The 27,815-nt window shown below is 43.4% G+C and overlaps 1 protein-coding gene across 1 annotated transcript in view; it reads right to left on the reverse strand.

Moving 5' to 3' along the window:
- The window catches only part of LOC110494775 (neurexophilin-2), an 80,874-nt gene that overhangs the window by 52,550 nt on the left and 509 nt on the right, over nucleotides 1-27,815 (reverse strand). Inside the window, exon 1 of the mRNA XM_021570105.2 lies at nucleotides 27,797-27,815. This exon is cut by the window's right edge and continues 509 nt beyond it. Coding sequence (XP_021425780.1) covers nucleotides 27,797-27,815 — 19 coding nt within the window. The remainder of the gene's footprint in view (nucleotides 1-27,796) is intronic.

Raw genomic sequence — 27,815 nt, forward strand, 5'->3', positions numbered from 1 at the left:
CTACACTACCCGTACACAAAACACTACACTACCAGTACACAAAACACTACACTATCAGTACACACAACACTACCTACACTACCAATACACACAACACTACACTGCCAGTACACACAACATTACACTACCAGTACACAAAACACTACCTACACTAACAGTACACAACACACTACACCACACTATCAATACACACAACACTACACTACCCATACCCAAAACACTACACTACCAGTACACAAAACACTAAACTATCAGTACACAAAACACTACACTACAGTGCCGGTACACAAAACACTACACTACACTACCAGTACACAAAACACTACACTACACTTCCAGTACACAAAACACCACACTACACTACCAGTACACAAAACACTACACCGCACTACCAGTACACAAAACACTACACTACCAGTACAGAGAACACTATACTTTCAGTACACAAAACACTACCTACACTAACAGTACACAAAACACTACACTACACTACCAGTACACAAAACACTACATTACCAGTACACAAAACACTAAACTACCAGTACACAAAACACTACACTACCAGTACACAAAACACCACACTACACTACCAGTACACAAAACACCACACTGCACTACCAGTACACAAAACACTACACTACCAGTACACAAAACACTACACTACACTACCAGTACACAAAACACTACACTACCAGTACACAGAACACTAAACTACCAGTACACAAAACACTAAACTACCAGTACACAAAACATTACACTATCAGTACATAGAACACTAAACTACCAGTACACACAACACTACACTACCAGTACACAAAACACAAAACTGACAAAGTCAGCACTTCGACACCAAAACTCAACTTCACATCTGCGAGCTACAGTGAGTTTTAAAAACATTTGGGGAAACAAGAGTAGACCTTCTTCTTAACGAGCAGTGGCGCAATGAGACACTTGCTCACAATGATAAAGTCAGACACAACAGGGAGATTCTAAAGAGCCTTATTCATACGGTTATGTTTTTAGACAAGCAAGAATGAGCAATTCAGCGGATTTGATGAGGGTAAAGAATCAGCTAACAAGGGAAACTACTTGGAAATACTGGATTTATTGGCTGAGTATGACAGCACGTTAAACTGGCATTTGGCTACGGCTACCGTGTTCACAGGCACTTCCAGAAAAATCCAAGATGACCTGATACACGCGGTCGTGAATGTAATGACAGATGTCATGAAGGAAGAATTTAAGAAAACCCCCTTGGTTGCCGAGACGACAGACATCACCCAAATGTCTTATGTGTTGCTTTACACTACCGATGGTGGTGTGAAAAAAAGGTTTTGGTAAATTTGAGGATGTAACTGAGGATAAACCGGCAGAAGCAGTTTCTGCCCGAATTATCAGCTTTTTTAGAGGAGTGTGAATGCACCGTCAAAGTTGTGGCACAGTGTTTTACGATGGGGCCGCAGTCACGGCCTCTGGTATAAACGGAGGACAAGCCAAGGTGAAAGAAACTATCCTCTGTTCATTCATTGCTATTCGCACTCCCTTAATCTGGTGATGTCACAAGGTGCTGGTAAACTAAAAGAATGCACAAAAAAAATATTCTCATCTTGGTGGTGTTTTTCTCAAGATCTGTCAAACGAACAAAACGACTGGATGAGATATGCCAGCGAAGACTACTCAGAGTGGCGCCAACAGGATGGAACTTCTCCTCGGGCTTAGTTCACACTGCGAAGGGGAAAAAAAAGGCAGAACTCATTGAACTATTTGAATACATAGCGGACCATCCCGAGGACTTTGATGAAGACACCAATCACAGCGCAGATGGATACATGATGCGCCTGACAAGCTTCGAGTTCTGCATCTTGCGTTCTACTCCATATTTGCATACTCCGACGTGCTGTTTGGAATATTACAGAACAGGTAGTTTGACATGTAGTTCTGCTTGTCCGAGGTGAACGACTTCTGCAACATCACAGAGAGGGAAAAATACAAATCTACGAGGACACTGTGAGTGAGACCAGAGTTCCAAGGGGACGCAGGACACATATACAAGGAGACGTTCGCGGGCAGTACCAACAGCTACACAGTGCGATCATCGACAACATTGTCACTCAGCTAACTATGAAAGGCTCATGTTCATTGAACTCCTTGACCCACAAAAGTTCCCAATAGAGAGGGAAACGCCAAACTTTCCAGACGGTGCGTTCTCAATAGTAAAAGGGCCATAGGAAAGCTACGACCCTAATTTTGATTTGCCGCGGCTTAAAACAGAATTCACCGTTGTGTACTCAATGTCTGACTTCGAGAGTAAGAGTCCGGCTGAACTGCTCCACTTTCTACAGCAGAAGAGACTAATTGATAGTATGCATCAATTGTATCTGCTTACTTGTCTAGTTTTGACCATTCCGGTGTCCACTGCATCAGTAGAAGGAACATTTTCTGCACTAAAAAGGATCAAGACATATTCCAGGAACACCACTGGACAGGCCCGACCTTCAGCCCTGGCTTTGATCTCAATAGAAAAATATCTTCTATCAGATTTAAAATCAAAAGACAAGCTATAGGAACCTGCCACTGCCCATTTCATAAAGAAGGACAGGAGAATTTGACTTAGTTTTTAAATTATAATTATAATGGTGAGTGGACTTCCCATCTACAGCTAGCTTGTTGTTGCTTTCTCGTTCATATCATTTTAAAAACAATGTGTAAAATATTATTTCAACTTTAGATCGCTGGTTGTGTGGTAAAAAAAACAAAGGTAATTGTAATTGGAAGTACTTGGTACATGACATTTCGTGTTGTAGGGCATTTTAGTTTTATTGTTGCATGCTGGAGCTGGAACATTGAACAAAGCACAACATTTATCACTCTGACAGCATATACTGTCCGTGGTCTTGAAACAATGTGAGTAGTTGTGTGGTTGTATTTATTCTGCCACTATTTGAGTGACTGCTTGTTTAGGACGCGACCGTAGTTTCTTTCTAACGTATAGTACACAAAACACAACAAAACACAACAATACAGTACACAACAATACACAAAACACTACACTATAGTACACAAAACACGACACTCCACAAAACACTACAGTACACAAAACACGACACTACCCAAAACACTACACTACAGTACACAAAACACGACACTACACTACAGTACACAAAACACGACACTACCCAAAACACTATACTACACTACAGTACACAAAACATGACACTACACAAAACGCTATACTACACTACAGTACACAAAACACAACACTACACAAAACGCTATACTACACTACAGTACACAAAACACAACAATACACTACAGTACACAAAACACTACAGTACACAAAACACAACATAAAACACTACACTACAGTACACAAACACTATAACGTGGTTCCTGCTATCGATATTTGTGTGAGTCACAGCGTGGCTTCGGACCGTGTGACTCCCGTCATCAAATAATTGCTTCCCCTACATAGTTCTGTAGAAGTAAAGGTCTCTAGTCATGCTCTGGAAACACAGGCATCCGAGGTCTCTATCTATATGTAGGACATCAGATCTTTTTCCACAACTGAGGGACTGGCACCACTAGTCACGGTTCACCACTGCACTACACAAAACACTATACTACAGTACACGACAATACACAAAACATGACACTACACAAAACACTACACTACAGTACACAAAACACGACACTGCACTACAGTACACAAAACACGACACTACACAAAACACTACAGTACACAAAACACAACACTACACTACAGTACACAAAACACAACAATACAGTACACAACAATACACAAAACACGACACTACACTACAGTACACAAAACACAACAATACAGTAGACAACAATACACAAAACACTACACTATAGTACACAAAACACGACACTACCCAAAACACTACACTACAGTACACAAAACACGACACTACACTACAGTACACAAAACACAACACTACACAAAACACTACACTATAGTACACAAAACACAACAAAACACAACAATACAGTACACAACAATACACAAAACACTACACTATAGTACACAAAACACGACACTCCACAAAACACTACAGTACACAAAACACGACACTACCCAAAACACTACACTACAGTACACAAAACACGACACTACACTACAGTACACAAAACACGACACTACCCAAAACACTACACTACAGTACACAAAACACGACACTACACTACAGTACACAAAACACAACACTACACAAAACACTACACTACAGTACACAAAACACTATACTACACTACAGTACACAAAACATGACACTACACAAAACGCTATACTACACTACAGAATATACTACTACTACACAACAATACAGTACACAACAATACACAAAACACTACACTACAGTACACAAAACACGACACTACACAAAACACTACAGTACACAAAACACAACACTACACTACAGTACACAAAACACAACAATACAGTACACAACAATACACAAAACACGACACTACACTACTGTACACAAAACACAACAATACAGTAGACAACAATACACAAAACACTACGCTATAGTACACAAAACACAACAAAACACAACAATACAGTACCTGACAATACACAAAACACTACACTACAGTACACAAAACAAGACAATACACAAAACACGACACTACACAAAACACTATACTACAGTACACAAAACACGACAATACAACACATGACAATACACAAAACAATATACTACATTACATTACACTACCACTACACTACTGTACACACTGCACATGTTATGTACATACAGTAAACATTACATCCAGTAGATAGTGATAGCTCTGACGTCATCCACGTATTTCTATAGAAAACTCCCAATGGAGCATGAAGCCGGAAGTATTTCAATTTTGAAGCGCGGCATATTGCTGAATGGAACCAAAATATCGCTAAGGATCATGGTGAAAGTGGCCGTAACTAGCAAAGGATCATGGTCGATGTAGTCGATTTCCTCCGACCTGAGCGTGAGGGCGCAAGGCTCCTCGCAGCCTGCCGGCCCGGGATTGGTCTGTGTCAGCACGTGGTCCCGTGTGACGACAAACACAGTAGTCAGAATGGATCACTATTTAATTAAATTTCTCAATTTGTAGCAAACATTAAAACAATTCACTGTGGAGATCAAACTTTTTTAGAGCCCAAAATGTCAGACTAAAAGAAATCTGTTTGGATGTTCTGGTGATTGTAATTTACATAGGCTTTCTAAGGCAGGATAGGGCTTTTGACACTGCTAGGTTACTACGCAGTAGACGACCAGCAGAGCTTGTGACTTCATGCTCCTACTACAGACCAAAGGAGGCTGGTGGGAGGAGCTATAGGAGGACGGGCTCATTGTAATGGCTGGAATGGAATCAATGGTAGGGAGTCAAAGATGATTTTCTGTTCCATTTATTTTATTCCAGCCGTTACCATGAGCCCATCCTCCTATATCTCCTCCCACCAGCATCCTCTGCTACTGACTACCCGTAGTACACACTACTACAGCAGTACTAATAGATACAGAATTCGCCTGACACATTTCATATCTACAAGGCCAACATTTTGATAAAGCTTGAAGCTTTATTGATTTTTATTTCATTTTATTTATATGTTTATTTTATTTAATTTTTTTATTTTATTGAGTTAAGCTTTACTGTCAAAAGATGAAGAAATGAATGGCATCAAACAGTGGAGGCTGGTGGAGGAGCTATAGGAGGACGGGCACATTGTAATGGATGGTATAGTAGAAATGGAACAGAAAACCATGTTTGACTCCCTTCCATTGGTTCCATTCGGGCCATTATAATAAACCTGTCCTCCTATAGCTCCTCCCACCAGCCTTCTCTAACATCTAAGTGGAGTAGCGCAGCCAGGCTACAGACAGACGGACGGACAGCACTAGGAGGAAATGGAAGAGGAGGATGGAAAGGAAGGAAGGAAGGAAGGAAGGAAGGAAGGAAGGAAGGAAGGAAGGAGGGAAGGAAGGAAGGAAGGAAGGAAGGAAGGAAGGAAGGAAGGAAGGAAGGAAGGAAAGAAGGAAGGAAGGAAGGAAGGAAGAAAGACAGAAAGAAAGAAAGAAAGAAAGAAAGAAAGAAAGAAAGGAAGAAAGAAAGAAAGAAAGAAAGGAAGGAAGGAAGGAAGGAAGGAAGGAAGGATGAAAGAAAGAAAGAAAGAAAGAAAGAAAGAAAGGAAGGAAGGAAGGAAGGAAGGAAGGAAGGAAGGAAGGAAGGAAGAAAGAAAGAAAGAAAGGAAGGAAGGAAGGAAGGAAGGAAGGAAGGAAGGAAGGAAGGAAGGAAGGAAGGAAGGAAGGAAGGAAGGAAGGAAGGAAGGAAGGAAGGAAGGAAGGAAGGAAGAAAGAAAGAAAGAAAGGAAGGAAGGAAGGTAGGAAGGAAGGAAGGAAGGAAGTGACATTTTGCAATGAAAGAAAGATGCAGTTGATGAAACAGATATATAGTCAGGCCAATAATCTGTAACACGCTTCGCCACAGAACAATAACAGAAAGGCTTTAAGGACAAATCATTTTCTGTACATAATCTTTCCAAAATAAGAAAATATATTTTCATTTTCCCCCTCCTATTTATCATTGATTTAAGGCATTATTAGAGATCTATCTTAATCAAAACCTGGAGACTGGTGTGTTGGATTTCAGAAGTGCTTTCCAATCTGTCCTGTATATATAGTGTGTATTTCCACAGTGATGTCCTGCTGGCTGAGCAGGGTCATTCTTTCAGCTGAGTACCACTGGCTTGTTTCTCTCCAATAAATTCAATGCATGTCTGAAATAATGCATAACAAGGCACGATGCTGGAGATATTAAAAAAATTATAAAAAACGAATCCTTCCACCTCAGTCACATCTGTAGCCGGTCGTACACACACACACACACACACACACACACACACACACACACACACACACACACACACACACACACACACACACACACACACACACACACACAGTGCTGGGGCTGACCCTGAGCACTCCCAGCCGTCTGCAGTATGAGTTATAATATTTGGTGTCTCTGGGATTACACTTTAATATTTCATAACATGCACAGAATCTTCCTCTATATAACTCTCACAGGTGTGTCACGATAAATCACACACAACACTGTGAAAACCCAAGGCTGTCTAAGAGTAGCACACACAAACTAGGTACATAGTACATAGTCATGGAACACTGGTCACTTTAATGATGGAACACTGGTCCCTTTAATAATGGAACACTGGTCAATGTAATGATGGAACACTGGTCAATTTAATGATGGAACACTGGTCAATGTAATGATGGAACACTGGTCAATTTAATGATGGAACACTGGTCCCTTTAATAATGGAACACTGGTCAATGTAATGATGGAACACTGGTCCCTTTAATAATGGAACACTGGTCAATGTAATGATGGAACACTGGTCCCTTTAATAATGGAACACTGGTCAATGTAATGATGGAACACTGGTCCCTTTAATAATGGAACACTGGTCAATGTAATGATGGAACACTGGTCAATGTAATGATGGAACACTGGTCCCTTTAATAATGGAACACTGGTCACTTGAATAATGGAACTCTGGTCACTTGAATAATGGAACACTGGTCACTTTAATAATGGAACACTGGCTACTTTAATAATGGAACACCGGTCACTTTAATAATGGAACACTGGCTACTTTAATAATGGAACACTGGTCACTTTAATAATGGAACACTGGTCACTTTAATAATGGAACACTGGTCAATGTAATAATGGAACACTGGTCACTTGAATAATGGAACTCTGGTCACTTGAATAATGGAACACTGGTCACTTTAATAATGGAACACTGGCTACTTTAATAATGGAACACCGGTCACTTTAATAATGGAACACTGGCTACTTTAATAATGGAACACTGGCTACTTTAATAATGGAACACCGGTCACTTTAATAATGGAACACTGGCTACTTTAATAATGGAACACTGGTCACTTTAATAATGGAACACTGGTCACTTTAATAATGGAACACTGGTCACCCTAATAATGGAACACTGTTCACTTGAATAATGGAACACTGGTCACCCTAATAATGGAACACTGTTCACTTGAATAATGGAACACTGGTCAATTTAATGATGGAACACTGGTCCCTTTAATAATGGAACACTGGTCAATGTAATGATGGAACACTGGTCCCTTTAATAATGGAACACTGGTCAATGTAATGATGGAACACTGGTCAATGTAATGATGGAACACTGGTCCCTTTAATAATGGAACACTGGTCAATGTAATAATGGAACACTGGTCAGCCTAATAATGGAACACTGGTCACTTGAATAATGGAACTCTGGTCACTTGAATAATGGAACACTGGTCACTTTAATAATGGAACACTGGCTACTTTAATAATGGAACACCGGTCACTTTAATAATGGAACACTGGCTACTTTAATAATGGAACACTGGTCACTTTAATAATGGAACACTGGTCACTTTAATAATGGAACACTGGTCACTTTAATAATGGAACACTGGTCACCCTAATAATGGAACACTGTTCACTTGAATAATGGAACACTGGTCACCCTAATAATGGAACACTGTTCACTTGAATAATGGAACACTGGTCATTTTAATAATGGAACACTGTTTACTTTAATAATGGAACTCTGGTTACTTTAATAATGGAACACACAGCAGATATATATCATAGAAAATAATATATTATATTTATATTCCGGACCCCGACATTGCTCGTTCTGATATTTCTTAATTTCATAATTTTCATTTTTAGGGATTCGTGTGCATTGTTTTTTATTGTTAGGTATTACTGCACTGTTGGAGCTAGAAACATCAGCAATTTGCTGCACCAGCGATAACATCTGCAACATATGTGTACGCAACCAATACAATTTGATTTGATTTGACACTCTTCAGCAAAACACACACACTGTGAATCTTCAGCATTATACGCGTGTGTGTGTGTGTGTGTATAAGAGACAGAGACAGAGGAAAAAATGTAACACACGCACACACACACACACACACACACACACAGTTATATTTTACTACAGGAGCTCAGCTGAGAAGCTATAGTCAATATATTGCCTACACTGCAGCCAACATCACAGTAACACTGGTCATTCTACCAAGTCTAGAGTTCCTCATCATACGTTAAGAAACGAACAGATTGGTCATCAGACGATCAGCCAGAAAGTCATTCCGCCTCTTATGATGCTATCTGTTTCCTTCCTCAGAGCTACAGAGGAGAACACGTTAATTCACATGTCACATCTCAGCCACGACTGGGGACCTCTTAACTAGAACATAAGAGCTAAATTAGGGCCGACCACGGCACCCGATGTACACTCCCTTCAGCTTCACTTAACTTAAAGAGGCACAATAAATAACAGAGGTACAACTAAGATGAAGGCTACTGCTGACAATTGACAACTCTACATAAGAAATGGTGTTGATGATGATCATGATGATGACGAGAGGCTTCTGTGGTCTCTTACAGCGGCCCCAACTCTTCTGTTTTGTAAATGGTAGGGCTATCTCTCTACTCTCCCTTCTCTCCCCGCTCTCTCCCTCCATCTCCCTTCTACCCTCTACCTCTCCCCCTTCTACCCCCCTCTCTCTGCAGGTGATTTTAAAAGGCAGGCATATGTGGTGTGGTGGTGTGGTGATGGATAGGGGGCCCCCAGGAGGAGAGCCTGGCAGGGCATGACAAACCCTGCTATAATGCCCCCTTTATCGGTTCCTGCAAAGTGTTCATTTTCTCCTCTGCCATTAGGCCTGTGATACCTCAATGGTAATTGCAGTGTAATAAATACCCTCTTTGTCTACCCCCTGTGCCCCTGACAACAGAGGCACCGTATATGAGAGCATTTTTTCATTTTCCATGGCTTTCCATGCCTTAGCTCCTGCAATATATTTATCTTCTTGCTTATTCATTTGGAGCGTGCTTCGTTGGCTGCACAGTAATGTATAGCTGTATCTGTCACATAGCTTATTGCGTGGGATGAGTGTATTGCCTGGAATATTCTCAAATTGATTCCTTTTCAGACATTATCATCTACGGGGGGGGGGGGGGTGGCTATGGTGAGTCATCACACAAGCACATTGAGATGCTCCGGTATCCATCCATTGAAGGAAGGATGGTGTGTGTGTGCGTGTGTTTAGGCTTTGTGAGTGAATTTAAATGCCAGGCATGTGCTAGCTACACCACACGAGGCCAGACTATAGCTAGACAAGGCAGGGTTCAGGCATCTTGACCTGGCCTTGGCTTCAGCGTGTGTGTGCCTGTCAAGGGGAAACTAGTACTGGGAAGCCCTCCTCCACCACATCTTCACCTCTACCAGGCTGGCCCCAGTACAGAAGAGGCCCCTGCCAGGTTGGCACCATGTACTGTAGGGCACCATACACCTAGGCCTTGCCAACTCATACAGGTTGGGGTCTGATCTGGAGCCCAGTGCTCTCGTTCTGCCTCTCTTCTCCTCTCCTCCGACCCCCCCCCCCCCCCCCTTCCTCCCCTCACTATCCATAGTGTCTGATAGTAAATGACCTGAGGTGTGCCCCCCACCCCACCCCATGGTGGAAGCCCGGTGAGAGTGGTGAGGAGTGGTGAGAGGTGTCCAGATCAGTCCACGTAGATGGATGGATCGGAAGACATCTAATTTAACAACCAACACGGCCCACCAGCAGAGAGACAGAACAGATGGGCCTCATCTTGTAGAAGAAGTAGACCAGGCCTCCCCAAAAGGACCCACAGCACTGGCAGGGAGAGACTTGGGTAAGGGGAGGTGGGGGAGGCAGGAGGGGAGGCAGAGGGGAAGGGGAGAGTAGAGGAGAGATGAGGGCAGGCAGGCAGGGGGGAAGGGGAGAGACGAGGGCAGGCAGGCAGGCAGGGGGGAAGGGGAGAGGAGAGGAGAGGGCAGGCAGGCAGGGGGAAAGGGGACAGACGAGGGCAGGCAGGGGGGAAGGGGGGAAGGGGGGAGAAGAGGGCAGGCAGGCAGGGGGCAGTGGAGAGATGAGGGCAGGCAGGCAGGGGGGAAGGGGAGAGATGAGGGCAGGCAGGCAGGGGGAAAGGGGGGAGACGAGGGCAGGCAGGGGGGAAGGGGGGAAGGGGGGAAGGGGGGAGGAGAGGGCAGGCAGGCAGGGGGCAGGGGAGCGATGTGGGCAGGCAGGTAGGGGGGAAGGGGAGAAGAGAGGAGAGGAGAGATGAGGGCAGGCAGGCAGGGGGGAAGGGGAGAGATGAGGGCAGGCAGGCAGGGGGAAGGGGAAAGATGAGGGCAGGCAGGCAGGGGGCAGTGGAGAGATGAGGGCAGGCAGGCAGGGGGGAAGGGGAGAGATGAGGGCAGGCAGGCAGGGGGAAAGGGGGGAGACGAGGGCAGGCAGGGGGGAAGGGGGGAAGGGGGGAAGGGGGGAGGAGAGGGCAGGCAGGCAGGGGGCAGGGGAGCGATGTGGGCAGGCAGGTAGGGGGGAAGGGGAGAAGAGAGGAGAGGAGAGATGAGGGCAGGCAGGCAGGGGGGAAGGGGAGAGATGAGGGCAGGCAGGCAGGGGGAAGGGGAAAGATGAGGGCAGGCAGGCAGGCAGGGGGGAAGGGGAGAGACGAGGGCAGGCAGGCAGGCCAGGATATCAAATCAAAACAAATCAAATTCTATTAGTCACATGCGCCGACTACAACAGGTGTAAACCTTACAGTGAAATGCTTACTTACAAGCCCTTAACCAACAATGCAGTTGAAAAAAAATATGAGTAAGAATAAGAAATAAGTAAGAAGTAATTAAAAAGCAGCAGTAAAATAATAATAGTGAGACTATACACAGGGGGGTACCGGTACAGAGTCAATGTGCGTGGGCACCAGTTAGTCGAGGTAATTGAGGTACTATGTACATGTAGGTAGAGTTATTAAAGTGACTATGCACATGTAGGTAGAGTTATTAAAGTGACTATGTACATGTAGGTAGAGTTATTAAAGTGACTATGTACATGTAGGTAGAGTTATTAAAGTGACTATGTACATGTAGGTAGAGTTATTAAAGTGACTATGTACAGATACAACAGAGAGTAGCAGCAGTGTAAACGGGGGGGGGGGGGGGAATGTAAATAGTCTGAGTTGCCATTTGATTAGGTGTTGAGGAGTCTTATGGCTTGGGGGGGTAGAAGCTGTTAAGAAGCCTCTTGGACCTAGACTTGGTGCTCCGGTACCGCTTGCCGTGTGGTAGCAGAGAGAACAGTCTATGACTAGGGTGGCTGGAGTCTTTGACAGTTTTTTGGGTCTTCCTCTGACACCGCCTGGTATAGAGGTTTTGGACGGCAGGAAGCTTTGCCCCAGTAATGTACTGAGTCGTACGCACTACCCTCTGTAGTGCCTTGTGGTCGGAAGCCGAGCAGTTGCCATACCAGGCAGTGATGCAACCCCCTTGCTCTCAATGGTGCAGCTGTAGAACCTTTTAAGGAGCTTAGGACCCATGCTAAATCTTTTCAGTCTCCTGAGGGGGAATAGGTTTTGTCATGCCCTTTCCACGACTGTCTTGGTGTGTTTGGACCATGTTAGTTTGTTGGTGATGTGGACGCCAAGGAACTAGAAGCTCTCAACCTGCTCCACTACAGCCCCGTCGAAGAGAATGGGGGTATGCTCAGTCCTCTTTTTCCTGCAATCCACAATCATCTAATTTGTCTTTATCACGTTGAGGGAGAGGTGGTTGTCCTGGCACCACACGGCCAGGTCTCTGACCTCCTCCCTATAGGCTGTCTCGTCGTTGTCGGTGATAAGGTCTACCACTGTTGTGTATATGGCAAACATAATGATGGTATTGGAGTCATGCCTGGCCGTGCAGTCATGATTGAACAGGGAGCACAGGAGGGGACTGAGCACGCACCCCTGAGGGGCCCCTGTGTTGAGGATCCGCGTGTCAGATGTGTTGTTACCTACCCTTACCACCTGGGGGAGGCCCGTCAGGAAGTACAGGATCCAGTTGCAGAGGGAGGTGTTTAATCCCAGGGTCCTTAGCTTATTGATGAGCTTTGAGGGTACTATGGTGTTGAACGCTGAGCTGTAGTCAATGAATAGCATTCTCACATAGGTGCTCCTTTTTGTCCAGGTGGGAAAGGGCAGTGTGGAGTAAAATAGTGTTTGAATCATCTGTGGATCTGTTAGGGCGGTATGAACATTGGAGTAGGTCTAGGGTTTCTGGGATAATGGTGTTGATGTGAGTCTTGACCAGCCTTTCAAAGCGAGGACTGTGAAGCAACACAAACATGTGTCACTGGGCAGCTCTCGGCTGTGCTTCCCTTTGTAGTCTGTAATGGTTTGCAAGCCTTGCCACATCTGACGAGCGTCAGAGCCGGCGTCTCCTCTCCCCTTTCCCCCTGCCTGCCCTCATCTCTCTTCTCCCCTTCCCTCCTTCCTGCCCTCATCTCTCCTCTCCCTTTCCCCCTGCCTGCCTGCCCTCATCTCTCCTCTCCCTTTCCCCCCTTCCTGCCCTCATCTCTCTTCTCCCCTTCCCACCTTCCTGCCCTCATCTCTCCTTACCCCTTCCCCCCTGCCTGCCCCCATCTCTCCTCTCCCCTTCCCCCCTGCCTGCCCTCATCTCTCCTTTCCCCTTCCCTCCTGCCTGCCCTCATCTCTCCTCTCCCCTTCCCCCCTGCCTGCCCTCATCTCTCCTCTCGCCTTCCCCCCTGCCTGCCTGCCCTCATCTCTCCTCTCCCCTTCCCCCCTGCCTGCCTGCCCTCATCTCTCCTTTCCCCGTCCCCCTGCCTGCCCTTGTCTCTCCTCTCCCCTTCCCCCTGCCTGCCCTTGTCTCTCCTCTCCCCTTCCCCCCTGCCTGCCCTCATCTCTCCTCTCCCCTTCCCCCCTGCCTGCCTGCCCTCATCTCTCCTCTCCCCTTCCCCCTGCCTGCCCTCATCTCTCCTCTCCCCTTCCCCCTGCCTGCCCTCACCTCTCCTCTTCCCTTCCCCCTGCCTGCCTGCCCTCATCTCTCCTCTCCCCTTCCCCCCTGCCTGCCCTCATCTCTCCTTTCCCCTTCCCCCCTGCTTGCCCTCATCTCTCCTCTCCCCTTCCCCCTGCCTGCCTTCATCTCTCCTCTCCCCTTCCCCCTGCCTGCCTGCCCTCATCTCTCCTCTCCCCTTCCCCCTGCCCGCCCTCATCCCTCCTCTCCCTTTCCCCCCTGCCTGCCCTCATCTCTCCTCTCCCCTTCCTCCCTCTCCCCTTCCCCATAAGATGGCGCCAGAGAACAAGGCTGATGTTTTACGTATTTCTAACCAATTGTGTTGTTTGTTCGTTTCTTTGCGTTGTTTGTAACTTATTTGTTAACTTATTTTGTACGTAATGTTGCTGCTACCGTCTCTTATGACCGAAAATAACTTCTGGGCATCAGAACTGTGATTACTCACCACGGACTGGCAGAATCCTTTTTTTCCTTTAACGAGGCCAACGAGCCCGACGTGAATGACATACTGCTTTCCTGGGAACAGGCCCAGATCCCCGTCATTTGCGTGAAGAGAAGGCGAAAGAAAAAGGATCCGGAGGGTGCGTTGCCTTCTGAGAATTCGTAGGCGATCGAATAAACCCACACTTCCTTCCATTCTGCTAGCAAACGTGCAATCTTTGGAAAATGAAATCGATGACCTAAGATTAAACTACCAATGGGACATTAAAAACTGTAATATCTTGTGCTTCACGGAGTCCTGGCTGAACGACGACATTATCAACATACAGCTGGCTGGTTATATGCTGTATCGGCAGGACAGAACAGCGGCGTCTGGTAAGACAACGGGCGGCGGACTGCATCTTTTTGTAAAGAACAGCTGGTGCACGATATCTAAGGAAGTCTCAAGGTTTTGCTCGCCTGAGGTAGATTATCTCATGATAAGCTGTAGACCACATTATCTACCTAGAGAGTTTTCATCTGTATTTTTCATAGCTGTCTACATACCACCACAGACCGATGCTGGCACTAAGACCGCATTGAATGAGCTGTATTCCACCACAAGCAAACAGGAAAACGCTAATCCAGAGGCGGCGCTCCTAGTAGCCAGGGACTTCAATGCAGGGAAACTTGAATCTGTCTTACCAAATTTCTATCAGCATGTTAAATGTGCAACCAGAGGGGAAAAAACTCTGGACCACCTTTACTCCACACACAGAGAAGCATACAAAGCTCTCCCTCGCCCTCCATTTGGAAAATCTGACCATAATCTGATTCCTGCTTACAAACAAAAATTAAAGCAGGAAGCACCAGTGACTCGATCAAGAAAAACGTGGTCAGATGAAGCAGATGCTAAACTACAGGACTGTTTTGTAGCACAGACTGGAATATGTTCCGGGATTCCTCCGATGGCATTGAGGAGTACACCACATCAGTCATTGGCTTCATCAATAAGTGCATCGATGACGTCGCCCTCACAGTGACCGTACGTACATACCCCAACCAGAAGCCATGGATTACAGGCAACATCCGCACTGAGCTAAAGGCTAAAGCTGCCACATTCAAGGAGCGGGACCCTAACCCAGAAGCTTATAAGCAATTCCGCTATGCCCTCCGACGAACCATCAAACAGGCAAAGCGTCAATACAGGACTAAGATCAAACCGTACTACACCGGCCAGAAGCCATACAGAGGAGAGATGAGGGCAGGCAGGGGGAAGGGGAGATGAGAGGAGAGGCCTAACCAGATGACTGGTAAATGTTGGATGTGATACAGTTCCATAGGAAATGTTGTGCACAGCAGTATATGGATTATTGATGGTTATTGTGTGTGCTGTCCGTCTCATGTACTCTGATACTCCAGAGAATTACAGGCATCTGAATATGTAGAACATAATGGAGATATCGTTTGAATAAATAAATTCACAATTACATTCCCGACAAGACTGTAAATGGTTGGTTCAAATACTGTATATACTGTACAAGAAACAATACGTTTCTGCTTGCTACACTACAATTAGATGAGGCGGTGTGTGTCTGACCAGTCTGAGGCAGGTCTTGAGCTCGATAAATAGAACATACCGTTGGGTCTGAAATTATTAATAACCTCCTGCTTGTATTTTGGACAATGGAAAAGAAGATGCCAGAAAGTATTCGGGACTATGGAACAGGGTGTTCTGTACTCGTTGTCAGAAAGTATTCAGGACTATGGAACAAGGTGTTCTGTACTCGTTGCCAGAAAGTACTCAGGACTATGGAACAAGGTGTTCTGTACTCGTTGTCAGAGAGTATTCAGGACTATGGAACAAGGTGTTCTGTACTCGTTGCCAGAGAGTACTCAGGACTATGGAACAAGGTGTCCTGTACTCGCTGTACTCGTTGTCAGAGAGTATTCAGGACTATGGAACAAGGTGCTCTGTACTCGTTGCCAGAAAGTATTCAGGACTATGGAACAAGGTGTTCTGTACTCGTTGTCAGAAAGTATTCTGGACTATGGAACAAGGTGCTCTGTACTCGTTGTCAGAAAGTATTCAGGACTATGGAACAAGGTGTTCTGTACTCGTTGTCAGAAAGTATTCAGGACTATGGAACAAGGTGTTCTGTACTCGTTGTCAGAAAGGGCTTTGGTAGACAGCAGTGACTAATGTAAATACAGTACATTGTCCTCACCTAAATGTGGATACTTGTGGATGTGGATACTAATTGTCTAGAAATGAATTGTGATTGGGAAATTAATAATTGTTTTACCTACGTGTGCTAGCCAAACAAACTGTCTGAATATCTGTGCCATTTCCTGGTGGCTGTGGTTTGATCTGGCCAAGGGAAGTGAATGCTGTTTCAGAGTGAACAAACCAGCTATGATAGATACACACTAGGCATAAATAAATAGATACTTACTGGTTTGGTGTACCAATAATGTGATTGCTTTTCTCATCACGATGCAACAGATTACACAAGAGATTATGGGTTGGTTAACATAGAATTTGTCAGATTAGGAGATAGGGGGACCGATTTGTAGATCGTTCTAGGTTTTGAAAATGGGTCGGGTGACACACACAAATGTTGCCATATCACCTGGCAACAATCACCTGGCAACAATCACCTGGCAACAATCACCTGGCAACAATCACCTGGCAATGAGTGGAACACTTCTACTCAATCTGCTCGCTCTATCATCTGACAGGAAATGGACTGAGCACGTGCTTCAGACGTATACTCTCTGTCACAGATTAAAAAAAATTAAAACAGTACAAATAGTATTTATTGAACCTATCTTTTTAGTTCCTCAAAAAAGAGAGCATCTTGACTGGCTGCATCACCACTTGGTATGGCACCTGCTCGGCATCTGACCACAAGGCGCTACAGAGGGTTGTGTGTTCGGCCCAGTACATCACCATGGCATCCAGGACCTATGTAACAGGCGGTGTCAGAGGACGGCCCTAAATATTGTGAAAGACTCCATCCACTCAAATCATAGACTCTTCTCTCTGCCACCGCACGGCAAGAGGTAATAGAGTGCTAAGTCTGGGAACAAAAGGCTCCTTAGCCTAGTGGTTAGAGCGGTGGACTAGTAACTGGAAGGTTGCAAGTTCAAATCCCCAAGCTGTCGTTCTGCCCCTGAACAAGGCAGTTAACCCACTGTTCCTAGGCCGTCATTGAAAATAAGAATTTGTTCTTAACTGACTTGCCAAGTTAAATCAAGGTTACATTTTTTTTTAAAAACAGCTTCCACCCTCAAGCTGTAAGACGGCTAAATAGTTAACCAAATAGCTATGAGGACCATTGACCCTTCTTGATTCTATGCACACACTGGACTGTACCCACACACTGGACTGTACCCACACACTGGACTGTACCCACACACTGGACTGTACCCACACACTGGACTGTACCCGCACACTGGACTGTACCCACACACTGGACTGTACCCACACACTGGACTGTACCCGCACACTGGACTGTACCCGCACACTGGACTGTACCCACACACTGAACTGTACCCACACACTAGACTGTACCCACACACTGGACTGTACCCACACACTGGACTGTACCCTCACACTGAACTGTACCCACACACTAGACTGTACCCACACACTAGACTGTACCCTCACACTGGACTGTACCCACACACTGGACTGTACCCGCACACTGGACTGTACCCGCACACTGGACTGTACCCGCACACTGGACTGTACCCGCACACTGGACTGTACCCACACACTGAACTGTACCCGCACACTGGACTGTACCCGCACACTGGACTGTACCCACACACTGGACTGTACCCACACACATGTATATAGCCAAGCTATCATTGACTTGATACTGGTACCACAGTAAAACCGACTATCCTACCGATCCTCGACTTTGGCGATATCATCTACAAAATAGCTTCCAATACTCTACTCAGCCAACTGGATGCAGTTTATCACAGTGCCATCCGTTTTGTTACTAAAGCACCTCATACCACCCACCACTGCGACCTGTATGCTCTAGTCGGCTGGCCCTCGCTACATATTCGTCGCCAGACCCACTGGCTCCAGGTCATCTATAAGTCTATGCTAGGTAAAGCTCCGCCTTATCTCAGTTCACTGGTCACGATGGCATCACCCACCCGTAGCACGTGCTCCAGCAGGTGTATCTCACTGATCATCCCTAAAGCCAACACCTCATTTGGCCGCCTTACCTTCCACTTCTCTGCTGCCTGTGACTGGAACGAATTGCAAAAATCTCTGAAGTTGGAGACTTTTATCTCCCTCACCAACTTTAAACATCTGCTATCTGAGCAGCTAACCGATCGCTGCAGCTGTACATAGTCCATCGGTATATAGCCCACCCAATCTACCTACCTCATCCCCATACTGTTTTTATTTATTTACTTTTCTGCTCTTTTGCACACCAGTATCTCTACCTGCACATGACCATCGGATCATTTATCACTCCAGTGTTAATCTGCTAAATGTTAATTATTCACTCCTATGGTCATTGACTTGATACTGGTACCTCATGTATATAGCCAAGCTATCATTGACTTGGTACTGGTACCCCATGTATATAGCCAAGCTATCATTGACTTGGTACTGGTACCTCATGTATATAGCCAAGCTATCATTGACCTGATACTGGTACCTCATGTATATAGCCAAGCTATCATTGACTTGGTACTGGTACCCCATGTATATAGCCAAGCTATCATTGACTTGGTACTGGTACCTCATGTATATAGCCAAGCTATCATTGACTTGGTACTGGTACCCCATGTATATAGCCAAGCTATCATTGACTTGGTACTGGTACCCCATGTATATAGCCAAGCTATCATTGACTTGGTACTGGTACCCCATGTATATAGCCAAGCAATCATTGTCTTGGTACTGGTACCTCATGTATATAGCCAAGCTATTATTGACTTGATAATGGTACCTCAGTTATATAGCCAAGCTATCATTGACCTGATACTGGTACCTCATGTATATAGCCAAGCTATCATTGACCTGATACTGGTACCTCATGTATATAGCCAAGCTATCATTGACTTGGTACTGGTACCTCATGTATATAGCCAAGCTATCATTGACTTGGTACTGGTACCTCATGTATATAGCCAAGCTATCATTGACCTGATACTGGTACCTCATGTATATAGCCAAGCTATCATTGACTTGGTACTGGTACCTCATGTATATAGCCAAGCTATCATTGACTTGATACTGGTACCCCATGTATATAGCCAAGCTATCATTGACTTGGTACTGGTACCCCATGTATATAGCCAAGCTATTATTGACTTGATACTGGTACCTCATGTATATAGCCAAGCTATTATTGACTTGATACTGGTACCTCATGTATATAGCCAAGCTATCATTGACTTGGTACTGGTACCCCATGTATATAGCCAAGCTATCATTGACTTGGTACTGGTACCCCATGTATATAGCCAAGCTATCATTGACTTGGTACTGGTACCCCATGTATATAGCCAAGCTATCATTGACTTGGTACTGGTACCCCATGTATATAGTCAAGCTATCATTGACTTGGTACTGGTACCCCATGTATATAGCCAAGCTATCATTGACTTGATACTGGTACCCCATGTATATAGCCAAGCTATTATTGACTTGATACTGGTACCTCATGTATATAGCCAAGCTATTATTGACTTGATACTGGTACCTCATGTATATAGCCAAGCTATCATTGACTTGGTACTGGTACCCCATGTATATAGTCAAGCTATCATTGACTTGGTACTGGTACCCCATGTATATAGCCAAGCTATCATTGACTTGGTACTGGTACCCCATGTATATAGTCAAGCCATCATTGACTTGGTACTGGTACCCCATGTATATAGCCAAGCTATCATTGACTTGATACTGGTACCTCATGTATATAGTCAAGCTATCATTGACTTGGTACTGGTACCTCATGTATATGGCCAAGCTATCATTGCTCATTGTGTATATTTATTCCTCGTGTTACTATTATTTTTCTATTACTATTATTACTATTATTAAAAGATATATATTCTGCATTGTTGGGAAGGGCCTGTAAGTCAGCATTTCACTGTTGGTCTACATCAGCATGTGACCATCAAAATTAGATTTAATTTGATGACGATTCTATTTAGTTTAGTCACCTCTTTTGGGAGGGTGCCAAAGAGAGAGAAAAAACTGTTACAGAGATGCTAATCGAAGGATAATAAATGAATTTAAAAAACCCTGCAATTAAGGCTGTTCACTCCTTTTAATATCCCCGGGGTTCAGGAAGCTGGTTGTTTTATAAAGCTGATAAATAGATCAGGTGAGATGATACCTCGCTGAAAGAAAAATCAGGTCTTATTTCTGAATAGCATTGCTATTTAATTGTTTATCTGACTTGTGTAGTGTTAGATGTTATCTGCTATTTTATTATGTCATATTAGATGTGTACAATGAAAGGGTCATGAAATGGAATAATAATAATCATCATATTTTAATACTACACATAAAATATAAAAAAATATTTAATTCCAGCTTGGCCGATAAGGTTGAAGCTAAGGGCGAGTTTGAGGATGGGCTGATGGCCGATGGGCTGATGGCCGATGGGCTGATGGCCGATGGGCTGATGGCCGATGGGCTGATGGCCGATGGGCTGATGGCCTGATGGCCTGATGGGCTGATGGCCTGATGGGCTGATGGCCGATGGGCTGATGGCCGATGGGCTGATGGCCTGATGGGCTGATGGCCGATGGGCTGATGGCCGATGGGCTGATGGCCGATGGGCTGTTTTACATCCACCATGAATAGTTTTTGATTATCACCCTTCAATGCTCAATGCTTTTGCAGTGCCTGGAGACGAAACACTTTCTCCTTCTCTCCTCTCATCGCTCGTTCACTCGATCCATTCTCTCCTCTCCTTTCCGTTCGCCTCCTCTCAGCTCTGGGTAGCCTAGTGGTTAGAGTGGAGGGGCGGCAGGGTAGCCTAGCGGTTAGAGTGGAGGGGCGGCAGGGTAGCCTAGTGGTTAGAGTGGAGGGGCGGCAGGGTAGCCTAGTGGTTAGAGTGGAGGGGCGGGCAGGGTAGCCTAGTGGTTAGAGTGGAGGGGCGGGCAGGGTAGCCTAGTGGTTAGAGCGTTGGACTAGTAACCGGATGGTTGCAAGTTCTAACCCCTGAGCTGACAAGGTACAAATCTGTCGTTCTGCCCCTGACCAGGCAGTTAACCCGCTGTTCCTAGGCCGTCATTGAAAATAAGAATTTGTCTGACTTGCCTGGTTAAATAAAGGTAAAATAAAATAAATAACTTACTCACAGAGCCACAGGCTAATAATAATACATCCATTTCACCTTATCAATTATTACATGTTCCCTGTACAGATAAAAGAGTATCGTTTCAAGGCACAGAATTACATTATGGTTGACACACTCCAACATTAACACAATTCAAGCCTTGCACTTCATTTGGAATCCGATGTAAGAGGAGGGTACAGGGAGCATTTAAGTAAGGATAAACGCCGACGTTCTGTACATTACCTTGGAAATAATAGACAACGCATGTTTTATTCATACTTTCTCATCTTCTGGATGCTAGAGATGCGACCCAGTTCTTCGTTTGATATTTATTATTATTTATGTCTTTACCCTTACTTGCTAGCTAGCCAGCTAGCTACGGCTAACACAGTCGCGACCTCTGCAGCCATAATAACAGCAATGTATCTGTTTTCTATTGATATAAATTTGGATAACAATGAGCTGATAATGACAATGAGCTGATAATAACAATGAGCTGATAATAACAATGAGCTGATAATGACAATGAGCTGATAATGACAATGAGCTGATAATGACAATGAGCTGATAATGACAATGAGCTGATAATAACAATGAGCTGATAATGACAATGAGCTGATAATGACAATGAGCTGATAATGATAATGAGCTGATAATGATAATGAGCTGATAATGACAATGAGCTGATAATGACAATGAGCTGATAATAACAATGAGCTGATAATGACAATGAGCTGATAATAACAATGAGCTGATAATGACAATGAGCTGATAATGACAATGAGCTGATGATAACAATGAGCTGATAATAACAATGAGCCGATAATGACAATGAGCTGATAATAACAATGAGCTGATAATGACAATGAGCTGATAATGACAATGAGCTGATAATGACAATGAGCCGATAATGACAATGAGCTGATAATGACAATGAGCTGATAATGACAATGAGCTGATAATGACAATGAGCTGATAATGACAATGAGCTGATAATAACAATGAGCTGATAATGACAATGAGCTGATAATAACAATGAGCTGATAATGACAATGAGCTGATAATGATAATGAGCTGATAATGATAATGAGCTGATAATGACAATGAGCTGATAATGACAATGAGCTGATAATAACAATGAGCTGATAATGACAATGAGCTGATAATAACAATGAGCTGATAATGACAATGAGCTGATAATGACAATGAGCTGATGATAACAATGAGCTGATTATAACAATGAGCCGATAATGACAATGAGCTGATAATAACAATGAGCTGATAATGATAATGAGCTGATAATGACAATGAGCTGATAATGACAATGAGCTGATAATAACAATGAGCCGATAATGACAATGAGCTGATAATAACAATGAGCTGATAATGACAATGAGCTGATAATGACAATGAGCTGATAATAACAATGAGCTGATAATGACAATGAGCTGATAATGACAATGAGCTGATAATGACAATGAGCTGATAATAACAATGAGCTGATAATAACAATGAGCTGATAATGACAATGAGCTGATAATGACAATGAGCTGATAATAACAATGAGCCGATAATGACAATGAGCTGATGATAACAATGTGCTGATAATGACAATGAGCTGATAATGACAATGAGCTGATGATAACAATGAGCTGATGATAACAATGAGCTGATAATAACAATGAGCTGATAATGACAATGAGCTGATAATAACAATGAGCTGATAATGACAATGAGCTGATAATGACTTATTAAGAAGTTTCCTTTCTCGTCAGGACACTCAACACTGCTCATTCCAGCTCATCACATTGCATATCAAACACTAGGCTAGAAGCTAGCTAAACCGTTTGTCGCTAGCAAACCTGGCAATATGACAACCAAGCAAAAAAATATATAATTTGTTGAAAATAGCTGGTGAAACTAAAGACACGTGGGAGGATTTGACAGCATAGCACCACTTGTGTCATGACTGCAACAGTAGGAACCAGAGAAATTCATGTTCATCACTCACCCCGTTAAGTCATCAGATGCTCAAAAAAAATGTCTCTGCAAAAAAAAAAACATCTATGCTAGCTAGCTAAGCTTTTCCTCGTTGTAAAATGTATCCAATTTCAGTTTGTGTGGTTGTTGGTTTAGCTTTCTGTAACTTTGTAGCAAGTACAGTCTGCATGTGTAGCTGCATAATATTGGTCATGATTGCAAGGTGTCCCGTTATCTGGTTTTAATGTGCATTCTAGAATGCCCTTCTAACCAATCAGAAATTAGTATTCAACATTTCTGCAGTATAAATGAATAGTGAACTGTTTCAGTATGTATTCAAATCTTCTAAATAATTAAGTGTGTCATCTGTCACAATAGCTGGTGTAACCTCAATCCGCCAGATGACAGGATGTTTTTAGCACTCTGACATATCTGAGGAGGACACCACTGGAGGCTGGAGAGGGGAGGAATGGAGTCCATGTCTGGAATGGAGTCAATTTAATGGTATCAAACACGTGGTTTCCATGTGATCGATAACATTCCATTTACTCAATACCTGGCATTACTATGAGGCGTCCTCCCTTCAGCAGCCTCCACTGCAGTTCACATGTCTGTAAGCACACACACGCGCACACACACGCACACACTCACGCACGCACGCACACACACACACACACACACACACACGCACTCCTAGTCCTAACACTAAGGTTTGTCACAAGTGATTCTAATGTTGGATTCCAGACTAAAAAGAAAGACTAGTTTTAAGGATGCTTTTAAGTTGTTTTAAAAATAGCCAGAGAGCTACTGCTGTCATGGTAGGTGCTAAGCACGAGGTTGGATTGACTTTTTTCCTGATTCATGTTTTCATTTGATGATAAATAAACAAAATCAACAGAATTATTGCAATGTAATGCAGGCATAAAAAATAATGACATCAATTATAACAACAGTGTGATAAAGGAGAATAGAAAAAATAAAAAAATTAATGTGGGATATGGCATCTCAATATTCACACCTTAAATCAAATTAAATCAAATGTTATTTGTCACATGCACCAAATACAACAGGTGTAATAGACCTTACAGTGAAATGCTGAATACAACAGGTGTATTAGACCTTACAGTGAAATGCTGAATACAACAGGTGTAGGTAGACCTTACAGTGAAATGCTTACTTACAAGCCCTAAGCCAACAATGCAGTTTTAAGAAGATAGAGTTAAGAAAATATTTAATAAATAAACAAAAGTAAAAAATAAATAAATAAATATATATATATATATATATAGTCTATGACTTGGGTGACTGGAGCCTTTGACAATTTTGGTAGACCTCGCTTGCAAGCCGAAGAACACCATCCAAACCGTGAAGCACAGGGGTGGCAGCATCATGTTGTGGGGGTGCTTTGCTGCAGGAGGAACTGGTGCACTTCACAAAATAGATGGCATCATGAGGAAGGAAAATTATGTGGATATATTGAAGCAACATCTCAAGACATCAGTCAGGAAGTTAATGCTCGGTCGCAATGGGTCTTCCAAATGAACAATGACCCCAAGCATACTTCCAAAGTTGTGCCATGTCAAGGTATTGGAGTGGCCATCACAAAGCCCTGACCTCAATCCTATAGAAAATATGTATATAACTGAAAAAGCATGTGTGAGCAAGGAGGCCTACAAACATGACTCAGTTACACCAGCTCTGTCAGGAGGAATGGGCCAAAATTCACCCAACTTATTGTTGGAAGCTTGTAGACGGCTATCCGAAATGTTAGACCCAAGTTAAACACTTTAAAGGCAATGCTACCAAATACTAATTGAGAGTATGTAAACGTCTGACCCACTGGGAATGTGATGAAAGAAATAAAACCTGAAAGAAATCATTCTCGCTACTATTATTCTGTCATTTTACATTCTTAAAATAAAGTGGTGATCCTAACTGACCTAATACAAGGAATTTTACTAGGATTAAATGTCAGGAATTGTGAAAAACTGAGTTTAAATGTATTTGGCTAAGGTTTATGTAAACTTCCGACTTCAACTGTATACCTATTGATTCTTGAAGAATATAACTTATAAATGCCTCATGAGCTTAGTTCAACTGTCACACTCCATGAGAAGCCGAAATATAAACTTGTTTAACTCCAATGTTTGTAAACAAATTCTATATAGCCTCAAAACATGGTTAAAACTATCATTTTGATACCACGGATGATCTGTCCTTGCATCCATAGCTATGTCTATGTAATTGAGAATGATTACATTTTTCCAGGGCCATCCCTCAGCTTTTTACCGAGCCATGGGTGGGGAGCCTGCTTTGTTATTGTTTCAACTGCTGAATGCCTCTTTAATATTGTCATTTCAAAGGCATTCTTCTGTTTTACATTGTTGGTGTACTCTTCCGTATTGTGTTGTTTTCCTATCTCTATCTCTATATAGTAAAGTTGGTTTGTTTTACACTGTTGTCGGTGTACTCTTCAATGTCTATAGTTTATTTTTTACATGTTTTTGTTTGCGCTGCTTCTAAAAGCAAAAGTCGAATTGAAAACAGTTTTGGTATTGTTGAATTCTATTTTCATAATAGCGAGCTATGACTGATGGTTTGGTTAGCTAAAATAGCACGTCTGTTTGTTTAGTTACCAAGCCAACTACTGTAGCTATCTATAGTCAACTTGCTACCTACTTCAGTGGACGTCAAACACATTTCTACTATCAAATGAACACATGTATAGTGCCAAATGTGTTCAACTAAACCCTGGTATAAAAGGGTTATAATCAACTCGGGCCTCTATTCATTCTCTGGAAAATAATGCAACCGCATGGAAGTCAGTTCCACTCCGGCAGCACGTCGTGGAACACACCATCCACGTCGTTCCATATTCTCCATTGAACGGATAGCCCCTCGTTGATTATCACTTACATATTCCAAGAGTGTTCTCACAGAACATTCTATACCCCCCCCCCCCCCCCCCCCCCCCCCCCCCCCCCACACACACACACACAAGCAAACAGAGAGCGAGAGATGCACACACAGCTTTGTTTTCATGACATTTCTGGACTTTTTGGGGAGTAAAAATGTTTGACCATTATTTTCCCTAACCCTTAACCTGACCCGAAACGTAATAATAACCTTAGCCCCAAAAACCGTAAACCTAACCCTAAAGCTTCAACTAGCATTTGAACAAGTTCAGGACATGAAAAAAGTCCTGACATTTCAAAAAAGTTATTGTAAATTATTGGAACATTGGGGTCCTGAAAACAAACAAACACACACACACACACACACACACACGCACACGCACACGCACACAAACACACACACACACACACACACACACACACACACACACACACACACACACACACACACACACACACTAGACACTAAGTACACCCCAACTATAATACATTCAGAAACTCTTTGCTTAGTATAGTGATGTTGAGATAAAACATAAAACAAGCTGAGGGCATGTTTAACTTCTGAAGAAAAAAATTACAAGGAAGTGGCTGCGAGCGCAAATAGATAAATAGATAACGGGCGGGATGCTTAAGTGGGGGGTAAGGGAAACGCTCAGACGGCATAATTGAGTCAGCAAGACGCGGGGCTAGCTATGAACTCATAAGAGACTCGAAATTGGAACGCAGGCAGGGCAGCGCTGAAAAAAACATGTGATGTGATACACTCACACTACACATGCCTCTATTCCCGAAAACATCAGCAACAACACCTTTTTCTACTGAACTGGTCAAATGACTATTCTCGGAGACATACTGCTTCATCATGAAATACAAGGAACATGTCAAGAACCTCGCAATAACTTGACAAAAGTTTGTTGAGCTAATACAAATAGAGACTGGTCTTCCATCACCACATGTCACAGGTGGAATGTCAAATAGGCCTAATGTATCGTATTCTCTAGTATATTTAGTTGGAGTTGAGTCCAATATTTATATTGTGTCTTACCAGAAAAATGGTATCGTGCTTTAGGAGTTCAATTCATTGTTGGAGGTTTTGGTTACTCTACAAATGAGTGACTAGCCTATGGGTTACGTTTTCTAAACACAACATTTATGTTATACAATAGGTTACGGTTGAGTAACTTTCCGTTTTCTCTTACCTTTCGTAGAACGCACTGG

Source organism: Oncorhynchus mykiss, chromosome 17, assembly GCF_013265735.2.
Source record: "Oncorhynchus mykiss isolate Arlee chromosome 17, USDA_OmykA_1.1, whole genome shotgun sequence".
In the NCBI taxonomy this organism is placed as follows: domain Eukaryota; kingdom Metazoa; phylum Chordata; class Actinopteri; order Salmoniformes; family Salmonidae; genus Oncorhynchus; species Oncorhynchus mykiss.